At 37.0% G+C, this 17,420-nt stretch overlaps 2 protein-coding genes across 2 annotated transcripts in view; one reads left to right on the forward strand and one right to left on the reverse strand.

The window, feature by feature from the left end:
- The window catches only part of LOC148953111 (WD repeat-containing protein 55 homolog), a 56,733-nt gene extending 52,048 nt beyond the window's left edge, over positions 1–4,685 (reverse strand). Inside the window, exon 1 of the mRNA XM_089088302.1 lies at positions 4,668–4,685. The gene's annotated coding sequence lies outside the window, so the exon portion shown is untranslated. The remainder of the gene's footprint in view (positions 1–4,667) is intronic.
- Positions 4,686–6,120: 1,435 nt separating this feature from the next.
- Positions 6,121–6,537, forward strand: LOC148953112 (uncharacterized). The gene has a single exon (XM_089087870.1). It carries the CDS (start codon positions 6,121–6,123, stop codon positions 6,535–6,537), a length of 417 nt encoding a protein of 138 aa, XP_088943996.1.
- Positions 6,538–17,420: the final 10,883 nt, after the last annotated feature.

Below are 17,420 nucleotides of genomic sequence, written 5' to 3' on the forward strand. Positions count from 1 at the left end.
TTAGAATATGAGGAGGAATATGGTGTCTGCCAGATCCCCCCCTCTTCCCAAAACAAAGAACATATCCCCCTTAAAATTTCCTACAGACAGTTCACTTCCAGAAAATCACCCAGAAAATTCCATTCTACAGACAATTATACCCTGGAAAATTCCCCCCACCTGAAAATTCAGTTGCCAAAGGGAAAGAAAGACAAATAAAAGAATGAAGAAAACAAGTGATTCTAGAATGTTTTGCTTATATTCCAAAATGTATGGTGTAGAATATACTATAGTATTTGTTTTCATGTTTTTAATTATTTTAATTCTTTTTTTTGTATTTTTGGGGGCTGGTGGTTGCAACATTATAGCAAGGTAAGATAAAGGATAAAGAGAATGCTTTGCTTGCTTATTTGGAATCAAGAGTTCTGTCTATCTTAAATTTTATTGGTTTTGACTTGGAGATTGACCATGATATTCAAATTTAATTTAAAAAAGAAGACATGCCCCTTAAAGGTACTTCATATGGGAAAACCTTCCAGTATATGCCTAGCGGACAAGTTCTTGATTGCAAGGGATGAACTGGTGTTATATACTATAGATATCAATGCCAGACATTGCTTCCAATTTAGGGACCCCCCCCCCAACCCCTAAAATGGGGTTTTTAAGACCTTCTAGGGGATAATCCAATATTTTTTGTGAACAGTATTTGATCTTTTTTTTTAACTTTCTCTACTTAGATATTGCCTGCTTATTTGTCTGGGGGAGGGAGGTCAGGGGGAATATTCTGTGGGGAGGGAGGATCAGCATAGAACTGACTAGTATAATTCTCTGGAAAAAGCATATAAGGTTTCAAAAGGTTATAAATCCATCGAAAATGCAGTTATAGAAGATAAACATGAATTCTTTACTGACTACCACATTTTGGCCAAAGACCAACCAGGCAAGATTAGGAATACTGTAAAGTCTGGCAAGACATAAAATAATGTCAGGGCTTTAGAAAGGGGTCATTAGTAGATGATACCAAGTTGGAGAAAGACTTTAGGGTGCAGAGGCCACATATCAAAACAGCACCCATTGTCAAAGACATTCAAAATGGTAAAGGCTGTTTTCAGTCAGAAGGTATAGAAAAAGGGACTCAAATGGAGCCTGTTGTCCTGGAAAGAGTACAAACAAAAGTCAGTATCTTGGAGCCTCTCTTTACAGTTTTTTACCTAATGGTACACTCATTGAGATAAAATTGTGCACACTGCTCCTAATGGGTATATTATTAGATGCATAGCTACTATAAAAGGATCAGTAAAAACTTTTCTATACTTCCTTTTGGTGTTGATCTTTCTTTAAAAAAAAAACAGCCATAAGTATTGTTCTCGGATTCAGTGGTGTGACTCTGTAAGCTCAGCCAGAGTCAATCCAGCTTTAAATGGATACCTCAAGAAATCTGGGGAAGGTAAACAGGAAGGGTGTACAAAAGCACAGGATGGTTGGCCCCCAACCCCCATTGCACTTCCTGGCTGAAGGGCCAAGAAAGAGAGATCAGCACCACTGGTAGGGACTGTAAGGTCCAATGCCATATTTTTTACCCGTTTTTTAAAATAGTAATCAGTACTAAATGTCATTTAATTGTATACCATAACAAGAATGACTGGGAAGTTATTATTATTCCTAGATCAAGCAAATTTTGGTCAACATTTCTAACTTTGAATGGTTTTGGAATGAGGGTCGTCTATCAGAAATCACCTACTCCTACCTTATTAAAGATTGCCCCTGCATGAATTTTCTGGCATTGTTCTGCAACAGGTTCCAATGACACCTATTGAAAGCAACAGTAAGTTGTGTCTAAGGGCCCAAACCTAGTTCAGGTCCTTTTTTTTACCTGGTGAGTTTGACCTGAACACAAAAGTTGTTTCTACTTCTGGTAACAATGAAACAGAAAGGATTTGTTGATCTATATAAGAGTCTGGGTATAAGTCTTTCATGAACCCCTAAATATGCTAAAAGGAATGCTTCAAATTGTTTTCAAAGATATTTTAATGTATAGTCAAGTTTCCTTGGTTTTTAATTCTTTTTAACTTTATCTTTATTTATTTAATTTGAAAATATAAATAAATCAAAATCTATTAATCTGCATAAAAATGTGAAAGTCTAAGCCACTCCATCCTGCTTTCATTAGAATTGTTATATACATTTTATCTGTTTTTTTTTTTTTTGAAGTGGCTGTTTTTATATGACAATAAATGCTGTAATAAGGAAAGTAAAAATTGTCAGAAATTTCTTACCTTTGACAATATAATAGAGAATTGCAAACAAAATTATATATCAGCAGTGTGAAAAATGAAGATTGACTGTTGTTTACTTCTCTTATATGTATTTTATGTTTGAAAGTAATAACAAATTTTATTTATGAACTATGTCAGTATTTATTTTAGCTATATCAATAGGAATTACCTTTTATTCAGAATATCAACAGGTTGGTTCAATTCAGTTTTTACTGGAAGACTATATTTTTTTTTCTATTCAAAGTTGCCCTTGTTTCAGCTAATTACCTATGACTGCCAGAGTTGAACTTGAAAAGAAGAACAGTCCACTTGACCTAGGGACTTGTGCGTGTAAGTTTGAAACTAATCAGATACAAAACATACTCCTCCCTCCCAATTCAGTGCCCAGAAAAAAATGCTCCTCCCAAGAAAAGTGAGATCATTAGTTGACTCAAGAAAAATCTTTGAAAGTTCTAAGCTGAATGAAGAGCCAAAACCAAGCCTGTCAGTCATTATTTAAAATGTAACCTATTTGTAAACAATGGGCATTTAGCATAATTTAGGGCCTGGGGCTGCATGGGTAATGTGTTCTGTGGGTGAATATTACTTAAGCCCCTAAACTATTTGAGAAGAATGACCATCCAAAATTTTGACCCAAGGACTATGGAGGTGTCAAATGAGAAGTGTTACCCTCTAATTACTTTATGTCCTTAAACAGGATATGAGAGCTTTCAATTTTTAATTGAATAAGTCCTCTAAGATATAATACATATGGGGAAATAAAGATCAAGCATTCTAAGTTCAATGCCTTTTTTAAAATAAAGTTTTGTTTGATTCTTTTTAGAATCGTATCAAAGATACTAAAAAACAAATTTTTTATTGCATTATATAAATGCTGATAAATACAAGTTCAAATAGGAATAAAATCCTTTTAATAGACAGTGATAAATTTCGCAAAAAAACTTGATATTTTGATCACATATGCAGTGTTCATCAGTAGTTATACTAATGCATATATGACCAAAATATTTAGTTTTTTTGTGAAATTTATTCCTATTTGAACTTTTGTTTATCATCATGGAAAGGCAATGTGGTCTCTGAAATTATCTATATAAATGCTAATATAAATGTTATGTGACAATCCAAAAGTGTTTTGCAATATGTTTTGGAAAAAAACAATTTTAGGTCCACTTATTTAAACTGAATAAGCTTTGTTGTTAGGCCTAACCAGTCCCTTTTCATTTTACTTTTTTGCAAAGATGACATTTAAAAGATTTCTCCTTTTTAAAGTGTATCAGTCCCATTGGCATTTCCCATTTTTTCATTCCCAGAAATAATCAGATATCAAAGCTTTTGATGCCAAAATAGTTTTTGCTGTAATTTGGATCCCTAACAGGTGTCATTTTACTAACTTCTACTGGTTACAGAAAAAGAGAAAAAAAATGGATTGTTTTTCAGTTTTTTTTCTGTTCTTCTGTAAAATTCATGTTGTGTAATATACTGCCTTTTGAATCACAGCAGCTGATTAGTCCCATCCTATTATCATAGCTGAAAATTTTGAAGAGGGATCATTTTGCAGAGCACCATAAAATTGCATAAAAATTATCTGAAAAAATTATCTCTTACACATTACACCCTTGGGTCTATTTAATTTTATTTTCGTATAGCCTAGTCTAATATAATACATCTTCAAGATTACATTTGTCATAGCTTCTAATGCCCTATAAGTGCCTTTAGGCTTAAACTAAAATGTGACAGCAATGTATCTCCAAGCATTGGTTGTAAAAAAAATTCTCAGACAGCTTTAGAATTTGTGCAGCAAAAGTTAGGACATACAATCTAAAAGGAGAGGTAAAATACATTCTACAAGTGTAAAATACAAAGGTGAAAATATGGTTGGGTCCAAGCCAAACTCTGGGTGCAATGTTTGAAATGCTTACAAGACTTAGATTTCAACTAAGTGTAACATGTTCACTAGCCTATTTGTAAAATCTATTCTTATAATTTTTCTTTTATTTCAGATAAAAATTTATTTTAGATTAGATTTATTTTAGATTTTAGCATAAGATTGATAATTAGCAGGCAGAGGAATCATCACCACTTTCACTACTAATCTCACTAAATGAGGAAACATATAGGCCTAGGGTAAGATCCCAGTAGTTAGACAGTTAATCCACTTGTTAACAGCTAAATCACTGTATAACCTCTATCATACTACCTAGAAATTGGATTGTTTCACCATTGAATGAGTCAAAATCTTTTTAAGAAGTAGGCTATGTGGTTTGCTTGAATATTTTAACTGTACACAACACTCACAATTTCAAATATACTGATATACAACAGTGGAGACTAGGGTTGTCCACACATTTAAAGCTTGAGCCTAATCTTAGAAAATGCTGTGTAATCTTTGACATATGATCTTAGTGGTCCTACCAATGCTGGCTAGAGATATAATTTTCAATTTTAGACTCGCCTCAAATCGAACTTAATTCAGGATAAACAATTTCTTTTAGACAATAAAATTAATATTTCAATGATTTTGAAATTCGATAGAATATAGGTCTTTTAAAATGACTAAACTAAATATTTCAAAAACCAACGTGATTAAAGTTTAAATATGCTCCAACAAAACTGAAGTAGTCAACATTGCCAACTAAAATTAAGAGCTTTTGTACGAGAAATCTACCCGAGACCTGAAAAGAAAAAGATGAAATTCCGTCCTGTGGATATAAAAATTTCATTGAAAGTACTTGAAAACACTTTTTATAAAAGATTCTACAAGATTTTACCAAAGTATCGGACACAAATACTCGATATTAGAAATCAGGGTCACTCTTGTAACAAATTCTCAAAAGACTTATTTTTCCAGTTTAGTCTTTCCTCTGAAACTTTTATTTAACGCATAACCTACTTGCTTCAGGCCTTTTACTACAACTTTTGTGTGAGTATGATTCAGCCATTCAAAAATAAAAATAGGTACGACAAATTTGGAAGGTTATCCCAGCTTAAAAAAACACAAAAAGAATTTATCTTCGTGCGTAATCTATCAAAATATGATTTGAAACAACTTTAAAAAGTGGATGATAATGGAAGGAAACACGACAATTATAAGCAGCGCAATTGCACTGTCTAAGCAAAAAGCGGAGTGTGCTCAATGTGGTATTTATTTCTTCTTTTTTTCACCAAGACAATTTTTAAAGAACAAGATGTCATAGAAAGTTAGGGAAAGGGGGGGGCGGGTTATTTGATTGGGAATTAAAAGTTCTAGTGCTCTTTTTAAGGTTCGAAAGTGATTGGAGGGCAAAAAAAGTCCCAAACACCCATTGTCCCCCCCTCCCAAAGACATCCAATAATTTTTTTTAGATAGCTATTTTATTCAGTGTGATTGAAGGCCCAATAATTATGCCTTTGGAGCAGTCTCCCCTGTAGCCTAGGTTGGGTAGATAAAGGTTGCTGTTCTGCTCCTAGAGAGGATTGTGGGTATCTGGGGTGCACCACATGCACCTTCTCCGTCCCTAGCTCTTCAGGGAGAAATCCAGATGCGTGGACTCACCGTGGCAGAAGGGTGGCAACGGCCCTATCAACCTAACCTTTGCGGACGCCGGCTAACATGCACAAGGAGTGCCGTCGGATTAGGGACCCGTCAGTATATTCCCACGAGACGATGGAAATGGCAGAAAGAATTTTAAAAAACAACTATGGCTATGGCATTCCCGGCAAGCGATGCGTCAGAAGCTACGGCGACCCCGACGAAAAGTGAACTAGCCGACCACCTGTTAAACATCGACAATCGCTCAGTCTGGGGTTCTGGAACGTATGTTCATTGAAATGCCCTGCGACCCAAACCTTCATTGCAGGCAAATGCGAAAGATATTGCAAAAACATTATGTGTGTATCCGAAACCCGGCTAAATGGAAATTTGGAAGACGAGCCTGTCTCCGCCCCTGGTGGAAAATCCGAATTCCACTTTTTCAACTTTGTACCTAGTGATGGTTCTGGTAACGTGTGGGTAGGTCTCCTCCTGGGTACTAAGGCTGCAAAATCTCTAGTTGAATGGCAGCCCATCTCATCTTGTTCAGCAAAGGCCCGTCTCCAAGGTCACCTGATAAACACTATTGTCATCTCAGCCTATGCACTAGCCAGAGCCACGGATGAGAGTACTGTTGACGAGTTCTACAATGCTCTGACACAGTCATTTATAACAGTCCCGAACCGTGATCTACTCATTCTAGGAGTTGATATTAACGCCCAGGCTGGAAACTGCGAGACAGACCGCGAAAGAGCCGTTGGAAGATTTGGATGAGGTGACAGGGGCGAGTGTGGAAGGAGGCTCGTAGAATTTGCCCAGCAGAATACTTGTATTGGTAAATACGTTGTTCCAACACAAACCATCCCAGAGGATCACCTGGCACTCTTGAAATGGAAGAGCCCATTCCCAGGTGGATTACTTGCTAATATCCTCCCGATGGCGAAGCTCTATACAGAACTATAGAGCCTACCGTGTGGCCGACATAGGAGCCAGGAATGGCCCCGATCATATGCTGCTAAAAGCTTCCCAGACCATAAAGCTCGCCTCCAGGAAACAAACACAACCTCCTCTGAGATACGATGTAGCACGTCTTCATGATACAGCAGTCGTAGAAGAGTTCCGCTTGGGATTATCTATCCGTTTTGACATCTTGTCCGCGGACGACGATAACGAACCAACCACCTAAACATAGAAGACGAGTGGAGGAAGATCAGAGACACCATAACAGACGCCTCTAAAAAAGTCCTTGGCGGGCTAAATCAGAAGCGGAAGAAGTGGATCGTACAAGACATCATCAAGCTATTGACCAGAAACAACAGACCGGAAATACCAAATCCACAGTATTCAAAATACTGAGAAAAGAATGCCATATATCCGCCCACCGTGACAGACAGCGCTATTGAGACCACGTGGCAGAAGATATGCAGAAGGTTGCTAGTCATTAAGATACCAGAAAGCTTTACCAGCTACTGAAAGAAGCAACTGGGAAAAGTAAAAAGATCTCAACTGGAGTGAGTGGCGAAGATGGCACGCTTCTGTCAAGAAAAGATGACATAATCGCAAGATGGCACTTTCGCTTCCAGAAGCTGCAGAACCCCAGTCGCAACACCCATTCCACTCGTACGCCCCCAATAATAAAGCCACTGCACTCCAGCCAAGCAACCCTATCCTTTACTCAGTACCACTGAGTCAACAAACCCCATACCGCAACGTAAATGTTCACCCTCCATCAATACAAGAGATCAAAGAGGCAATTAAGAACCTGAGGAATCGCAAGGCGCCAGGCACAGATTCTATCCCGGCAGAAGTCTACAAAGCCGCTCCTATTCTCGCTGAGAAACTACAGAAGCTCTTTTGCCAAATCTAGTCTCAGGAACGTTTTTCCCAGGAATGGCAAGACTCAGTTATACTGCTTGTCTTCAAGAAAGGCGACCGCACTGAATGCAAAAATTACAGAGATATATCACTTATGAGCATTGCGGCAAAGATCTTTGCAATGATTCTGCTTAACCGATTCCGCAAAGTCCACAACGAAAGAACCCCGCCCAACCAATCTGGTTTTCGAGCCGGTAAGAGCTGTATTGACCAACCCTTCACCTTGAGACATATTTTTGAACATAGAGCCAAGCATCAACAAATCACTGTCGCTGTCTTCATTGACTTTATTACGGTCTTCGATTCAGTCATCCAGGGAGGAATTTGGAAGGCAATGGAAGAGGACTGTGTCCCACCTAAGATCATACGACTCATTCAGGCTTACTATCAACACACACGAGCCTGCATCAAGATGAACAGAGAACTTTCTTCGCTATTAGCTATTGACTTCGGTGTGAGGCAAGGGTGTGTACTCTCTCCCGAACTATTCAATTTTGTTGTCGATTGGGTAATGAAAAGAGCAATGCTAAACTTCGAAGGAGTCGAGGTTAGACCTGATTTCAGTATCATCGACCTGGATTATGCCAATGATGTTGCTATTCTTGGCAAATCCGTTAGCGAAGCCCTGAAAATGCTTCTGAAAGTCTCTGAAGTTGCTGCCCCAGTGGGGCTCAAGATTAATATTTACAAGACTAAAGCTATGTCTAATGCCCCGGATATAAACTCTACCCCTATAACCCTTAACCATAGGTAGATTGAAGTTGTTAATAAATTCAAGAATCTCGGATCATAGGTTAACATTAACGGTGGATGTAGCGAAGAAATCCAATGCCGCATTGCATCAGCTTCCGCTGTCTTTGCACAGCTGTGGAAGCCACTATGGAAAAGGAAGGAAATCCACCGGAAAAAAAAAATTCTTATTTACGCTGCCCTTGTCTGATCAGTCTTGCTGTACGGCTGTGAGATGTGGCCCTTAAAAGTCACCGAGGCACACGCCCTCAACACTTTTGAACACAGATGCCCGAGGAACATATTGGGGTTATGACTCAGCAACCGAATTCCAAATGCGATCATCCGCCAACGATGTGACCAGTAGTATGACATCACATCTATCATTCGACGCCACCGCCTGTCCTGGTTTGGCCATGTTTGCCAAAGACCAGCCGAGACTCTCACAAATCAAAGCATACGATCCAAACCAGCACCTGATTGGAGGAAACGACACGGAGGAAAAGCCTAAACTTGGCTTAACACAGTCAAATCTGACCTCGAGCCAATTGGCGGTTTCCGGAGACATGGTCGCAGATGGGACCCTTCATGGCTTGGAATTATCGCCCTATTAACCTGAGACCGTAACCTGTGGAATTCAAAAGTCTGCCAGATCCTGTCGCCAGGGAGAGCTACATTTTCCCATTGCTTATGGATAGTAGTTGTTATTGGGATACGGGATCATATTTGACCCTTCGTGCCTAAAGAAGCTAAGAGTATTAAGTTGAAGCTTTCAGGGGATATTAAGGGGAGTGTTGAACTAAATCAAAACACACTGTTTGCATGCAGATTGTCGAAATAGCGTAACCCAGAAACGGCTTAGGGTATTAAGTTGGAACTTTCGGGGAATGATGAGGGGGCTGATCAATTGACCAAAAGTCAATGTGTACACACTACTGCTACTACTATTACTACAACTACTACTTCTTAAGATTGTTAAAGGGGCAAAACAGCAACACCTTACGACCGGCTTACAGTATTAAGATGAAACTTTCAGGACATGATGAGGGGGATGTTTAACTGACCAAAGGCAATACATACATGCTACTACTGCTACTGCAACTGTTACCACTATTGCCATGACACCTAATACTAAGCCTAAGGGTATTAAGGTGAAAATTTCAAGGAGTAGTGAAGGAGAACTTTACTAAATCAAAACATACTATGTACATGCAAATTGTCAAAAGGGCGTATCAGCAATACCTATGGAACGGCTTTGAGCATTAGGTTGAAACTTACAGGCCATGTTGTGGGAGATGTTGAACATGCCAAAAGCCACTATGTGTTTGCAACCATTACTACTTTTGCTGCTTCTTCTACTGCTACTACTACTGCTACAACTGTTGAAGGGATTTTCAACCGATTCAAAACACATTATGCGTATGCAAGTTGTCGAAAGGACGTATCAGCAGTGTCCCAGGAACGATTTAGGGTACTAAGTTGAAACTTTCAGGGTATGTTGAAAAAAAATCAAAAGGCACTATGTGTGTACCGCTACCACTACTGCTAATAATGCAACAACAATGACTACTACTACTAATACTGCTGAGGGTAAGGGTATTAAGTTGAAACGTCAGGGAATGTCTAGGGGGCTGTTGAACTAAATCAAAACACACTATGTGCGTTTAGGTTGTCAAAAGTTTTCATCAGCAATATCTCAAGAGCGTCTTAGAGTATTAAGCTGATAGTATAGCTAATCTAAATTAGTTTTAGGGATAACCTGAAACAAAATGCAACAGCTTTGATTTTGGTATAATTCGAACCAGAAAAAAATTATGCACAACATATAAGAAACCGGCCAAAATCGATCGAGGCGAAATTGACGTTTTTTCGTCTTTTCTTCTAAAAGAACGACTTTATAAAATTAATTAACTTACACTTTTGAAAAGTCGGTGATAGGAGAATTAGGTACATAGATCACGAATATGCACTCAATTCTGTGTTTTAACGATCTCTAAGCTTTCTGATCCCTTCTCCCAAACACGTGAGATAAAGCGGGCATTAATATACGAGATATAACACAAGATACTGCTTGATATTACATAAGATATTACGAGATATTACTCGTATTTTGGATATTACACAAGGTCAGATCCACGAAGAGAAAATATACACTTTCTACGCTGGAATGCTAGGAAAAAGTCGTGTCCTATTATCTTGAATGTTTGCGCCCCCCTATCACGCCCACCCAATCAAATAGACGAATTTGCACACATCCCAAAATTGTATGGCAGCTGGAAGAATTCGAATCATCCATATAAGTCAAATGATTCTGTTCTTTCGACAATATATTCTGATCTTCGTCATCCAGAATTCGAGGAAGATAAGATTTCAAGCTTAGATGTTCTTTGACTTACGTCGTGGCATCTCCAGCAACCTAGATCAAGTTGGAATAAAACCATGAAATCAGTCATGGTTGGAGACCATCCCGGTAACGCCAACATTTTCTTTCTTTCTATGATCAATATTCCTTCAAGTGGCGAAAATTGAATACTTTCTAGACTGACATTCATTGCCCATCAGGGCAAACGGTACGGATTTAGTCCGGTCATAACCTTTGACCCGCCATTGGGGTGGAAGTCCAAGACGATTATTGCTGTAGAAGGACCTGGAAGTAGCGTTGCAAAAGTAGTGGTTAAACTAGGATGATTCCACACCCTCATAATTTTGTCGGTGCCATTAGATCTTTGATGGATGGATCTTAAATCTTTGAATTGATGTTTGCTTCCGATACAGTTCCTCATCTCCTAAGTGGTAAGGCTATTTCTCAAGCACTACGAGCCCATATCATTATAGATGCAGTCATTCACTCGATTCTAATTAAGGAACTTGTAGACGAGAATTCAGATCCAAAATTTGAATTGACTACAGAACTTGCATACCGACAAAGCAGTGGATGTCGGAAAGAAGATTCTGGACGGAATGGTAGCAAAATCTCTGAAGGAGCTTTCGTTTAAACGAAACGATCAAACAGTCCTTATGACGGTGAGGCAAAAACATGGGGGAGAAATCCACCGTTTCGGACCTTCATTGCTATTTCAGCGTCTTGTAACCATATCCAACCGACTGAATACGGACGAAGAATCTTCATTTAAATATGAAATTTGTTCCTATCCTGCCTCGCTTTTTGACGATTCTGGCACGCTCCAATAGCCAAATAAACCAAAGCTAGCAAAAGCCATCAAGCAACTTTAAGAAATCGATAATACTTGAGAAAAACATAGTCTGAATTGCACCTACAGCGCTTTGCTTCACAGGATTTTCAGGGCAAAAAAAAACATATTCAGAGATCTTAGACCGATACTGGAACTAAGCGTCGACCAAATATTCAGACGCCATTTTTGTCTTTGATGGCTACGACATTGCTGCTTCGACAAAAGATATGACTCATCTTAAGTGAAACCGTATCACTGAACGGGAAGTACTTTTTTGCCTTGAGACTGATCACCAAAAAAGGGGAAGTTATTTCGTGCACAAAGAATAAAGCCCATTTTGTCAATGTGCTTACCGATTAGTTACGAGGCAAAGTCCGAGAACCATCCAAGCCAAAGCTGATGCTGACTTGCTTATTGTGCTTACAGCGGTTGAGTGTACGAAGACTTAGGACACTGTAGTTATCGGTGACGATACCGACTTGTTGGTGTTGTTACTTCATCATTGTATTCCTGAGTACTACAAGAACTATCTGCCCAGTGAGCCTAAGCCAACCACTTCAGGTGCAACTAGGGAAATCGTAGCTACTGTCAAGAAAATTGGGACTGAAACCAGCAAACTGCTTCCTTGTGTTTCCACAATTCTTTGCTGCGACACAACTTGCCTTCTGCATGGACTTGCCAAAGGGATTAAGTTTAAGCGGCCGACGAAAAGTTTAGGGAAAATGCTTCAACATTCGCTAGAATTAATGCTTCGAAAGAAGATTTTAAGGCGGCAGGAGAGGCTGCCATTTCTATATTGTGCTGTAGAAAATATACTCACAATCTTGACAGTTTTTCAGCAGAAACCAAGACTTTCAGCAGAAAAGTAACAACGTCTACAACTTTCGTGCACCCCAAGATCACCTCCTACTTCAGCAGCAGCAGCAGCAGCAAAATTTCACTGTTTTCGAACTTATCTTCAAGTACAAGATTTGATCGGGCTTCAGAGCCCTACCCTTGATCCTGAGAATGGGTGATGGAGATTTTAGAACGGCATGCTGTATCCTATTCTCACGGATCCTCCAGAGGCACCAAAGAAAATTCTCACAGTTGCGAATTACTGTTGTAAGGGATTCTGTGATAGTGACTGGTGCAACTGTCATGGAAATTGCATCGAATGCGACAGTGCAAATCTTGCAAAGGAACTAGTTTCTCTAATACCTAAGTCCAAATCGAAGATGAAGAATACATATGATTAATTAAAGAAATGTGATGAATAAAAGTGATATAAAGAGCTTAGAAATGACCAAAAGCGTTGTAAAAGACCTAAAGTGCTTATGAGCCATCTAAAGCGTTTATAAGTAATATAAAATGTTTATATGTGGCCTAAAGTGCTTTAAAAGACCTAAAATGCTAATGAGCGATCTTAAGCGTTTATAAGAGATATAAAGGGCTTATGAGTAACATAAAACCGAAAGTGCTTAAAAGCGATCTAAATCGTTTATTAGTGACATAAAGGGCTTAGAAGTAATTTCAAGCACTATAAAAGATCTGAAGTACTTATGAGCAGTCTAAAGCTTTTATAAGTTTCATAATGGGTTTAGAAGTGACCTGAAGCGTTATAAAAAAAAATTTACAGTGCTTATGAGCTATCTAAAGTGTTAAACGCTTATAAACGCTTTAGACCACTCTTAAGCTCTTAGATTTTATATAACGCATTAGGTGATTTTTAATCCGTTTATATTACTCATAAGTACTTTAGATCACTCATTAACACTTTAGGTCTTTTATTTTTCTTTGGGTCACTTCTAAACCTTTTGTATCATTCATAAGCGCTAAACCCTTCTACACCCTTTATATAACCCATAAATGCTTTAGATCGCTCATAACATCTTTAGGTATTTCATAACGCTTTAGGTCACTTTTAATCAATTTATATCAGTCATAAACGCCTTAGGTCACTCATAAGTACTGTTGCCCTTTTATAACGCTTTAGGTCGCTTCTAAAGCCTTCATATCACTTATAAATACTTTAGGTCCCTCATAAGCACTTGATGTCTTTTATATCGCTTTAGGTCACTTCTAAACCCTTCATTTTACTTGCAAACGCTTTAGATCGTTACTATGCACTCTAGGTCTTGTATAATGCTTTCGGTCACTTCTAAACCGTTTAAGATTGCTCATAAGCACTTAATTTTTTAACGCTTTAGCTCTCTTTTAAGCCCTTTATATCACTTATAAACGCTTTAGATGTTCATAAGAACTTTAGGGGTCTTATTGCGCTTTAGATCACTTCTAAACCCTTCATATATCTTATAAACACTTTAGATCGCTCATATGCGCTTTATGTATTTTATAACGCTTTCTATCACTTATATACGCTTTAAATCCCTCATAAGCACTTTGTGTCTTTTATATCGCTTTAAGTCACTTCTAAACCCTTCATCTTACTTGCAAGCACTTTATATTACTTATAAACGCTTTAGCTCAGTCATAAGAACTTCAGGTCTTTTATAACCGTCTAGGACACTTCTAAACCCTTTATATTACTTATAAACGCTTTAGAGCGCTCAAGAGTAATTGAGGTCTTATATAACGCTTTAGGTCAATTCTATTCCCTTTACATCACTTGAACGATTTTGATCACTCATAAGCACTTTAGATCTTTTATAATTCTTTAGCTCACTTACAAACCGTTTCTATCACTCATAAACGCTTTAGATCGCTATTAAAACACTATTATGTCGCTTATAAACGTTTTAAATCACTTATAAGTACTTTAGGTCTTTTTGAATTCTTTAGGTGATACCCTTTATTCACTCATTCACGCTTTAGATCGCTCATAAGAAGCTTCAGTTTTTATAATGCTTTATGTCACTTCTAGACCCTTTAAATAACTCATGAATGCTTTGATCGCTCATAAGCACTTTAGATCTTTTATTTAGGTTACTACAAAATTCTTTATATATCTCATAAACGATTTAGTTCGGTCATAAGAAATTTAGGTCTGTCATGACACTTTAGGTCACTTCTGATCCCTTTATATCACTTATAAGTGACGTAAATCACTCATAAACAGTATAGCTCTTTTATAACGCTTTAGGTCACTTATAAACTCTTCGTATCACTTGTGAACGCTTTAGATCACTCATAAGCGCTTTAGGTCTTTTATAACACTTTATATCCCCTATTAACGCTTTAGATCGCTGATAAGTATTTTATGTCTTTTATAACGCTTTAGATTACTTCTAGACACTTTATTTTACTTGTAAACGCTTTAGTTCACTCATAAGCACTCTAGGTCTTTCATAACGCTTTAGGTCTTTTCTATACCCTTTATGTCACTTTTATGGGCTTTAGATTGCTCATAAGCACTCTAGGTCTTTTATAGCATTTTAGGTCACTTCTAAACACTTTATACTATTTATAAACGCTTTAGGTCGTTCATAAAAACGTCAGGTCTTTTATAACGCTTTCGCTCACTTCCAAACTATTTACATCATTTATAAACGATTTAGACCGCACATAAGCATTCTAAGTCTCTTATAAAACTTTGGGTTATTTTCAAACCCTTTTTATCATTTATAGACGATTTAGATCACTCATAAGCACTTCAGGTTGTTTAAATTTAACTTTAAATAATAAAAAGGGTTTAGAAGTGACCTAAAATGCTATAAAAGACCTAGAGTGCTTCTGAGCAATCTAAAGCGCATAAAAATTGCATAAAGGATATAGAAAGGACCTAAAGTGTTGAAAAAGTGTTGATGATGCGCAGAAAAAGCCACTATATCTCTTAAACGTATACGTCGGGGTATCACGAAGCATTGGTTCAGTAATCCAAGCCTAGTTGATGCTTGGAGAAAATCCAAATTTTGGTACCATTTGTGGCCCCAGTGTGACCATCCTCGCTCTGGCTGGGTTTGTGACATTCGTCTTTCTACCAAAAAAAAAGTTTGCAAGGGAACTATCTATCCACAAGAACCAGATAGTTGAAGAGACATCCCAGCAAGCTCCTCTGTCCCAACCTTCTTTCTCGAGAAATGTGTCAAGAGATCCTCCTAGCGCCCGCCTATTTTTTTTTTTTTTAAGAAGAAGAAGATTTTATTTGAATAAATCAACATAACAAAAAAACATATACCCCCAACAGAGAGCAAAGCTCGTAAAATTGGGTATTAATAATAAAACAAAAAAAAAACCAAAAAAACAAAACAAAAAAACATTTCCTCATCATAACAAAAGAGAGAAAGAAAAAAAACCTGGTTAAAGAAAAAAACAAAAAACATAACAAACATAAAGAAAACAAACGCTGGACAAGTGGGGCATGGAAGGCTATCCCAACATGGGTAACAAATATAAACAAAAATAATAATGATAATAATAAAAAAATTTCTATTCCACCATCACAGGTCAATACATAATTTTAATATTTTCTTCCTTAGAACTGATATTTGCCGAAATGACTCAATTTTAATTCTATCTTTCAGCCTATATTTATTTGAAATAAATGGTATTTGGTATCTAATTGAAAATCTAGATCTTTCACAATTAACAAAGGGAATTCGATATGTTCCAGAACACCTAAGAGCCGAAGGAGGGGGCAGAATCAACAGAGATTTTTCACAAAAATAACTACTAGGATCTTGTATTTTAAAATGCCATATTGATATATTAAGTTCTCTTATATGTTTCAGATCTAATAAATTCAAGAAAAGAAATAATGTTTCAGTTTCCGATGCATCTCTAAGTTTTGATGGACGATGTAAAAAATTTCCAAGTATTCTCACTGCTTTATTTTGAAGGATCTGTAGGGGTTTTATATGAGTCCAAAAAGTATTTAAATAAATAATTGTGAAATAATTTAAATAATGAGAAATCAAAGAATGATAAATTATTTTAAAATTGAAAATGGAAAAACATGTTGCAAACGATACATAGACCCAATATTTTGCGAAAGTTTCACCCTTAAATGATCAATATGAGTTTGAAATGACAAAAGGGGATCAATAAAAACTCCTAAATAACGATATGATTGAACCCTACGTATTTTATGCTCACCAACTTGAAGCTCCTGACATGAAATTTTTTTAGTAGCACGTTTTGAATGACCAAAAACCATAAATTCAGTCTTCTTAAAATTCGGTACTAAATAATTAGATACAAACCATCGATTAACTGAACTAACAGTGTTAAACAGATTTTGAATGAATTTAGACGAATCCTTCGCTTTAACAGAAACAGCTGGGTCATCTGCAAATAAAATTGCAAGACCATTATTTCCCTGAAAACATCGTGGGAGATCATTAATATACCTCAAAAATAAAAACGGACCTAATACCGATCCTTGTGGGACACCAATATCTTCAAGATCATTTAAACTAGACAAATGTCCATCAACATCTACCATGATTTTACGTCCATAAAGGTATGATCTTATTATTTCTAGTCCTTTCCCTCTTATACCGGAATTTTCCATTTTATCAAAAAGAATTTCATGGTTTAAAGTGTCAAATGCTTTTTTAACACCATAAAAAACAGTAGATACATGATAATTACTATCTAAGCAGTCATTTATTTCTAATACAAGAGCTGCAACTGCTTGTTCCGTCGAATGGCCTGCCCTAAATCCAAACTGATATTTGGTAAAAAAATTTATTTTATCTAGATAATTAGTAATCCTTCCTTTAAAAATTTTTTCCAATACTTTAGACAACGGTGATAAAATTGCAATAGGACGATAATTATTTGTATCAGATTTATCTCCTTTTTTATGCAATGGTATTACACGCGCAATTTTCCATCTTTTAGGAAATGTACCTGAGAAAATACATAAATTTAAAATATGAAGCAATGGTTCAAAAATTTCACCTGCAATATTTTTTA

The sequence above is a fragment of the Artemia sp. Qi Xiang Cuo genome, chromosome 4, assembly GCF_049724085.1.
Source record: "Artemia sp. Qi Xiang Cuo chromosome 4, ASM4972408v1, whole genome shotgun sequence".
Lineage (NCBI taxonomy): Eukaryota > Metazoa > Arthropoda > Branchiopoda > Anostraca > Artemiidae > Artemia > Artemia sp. Qi Xiang Cuo.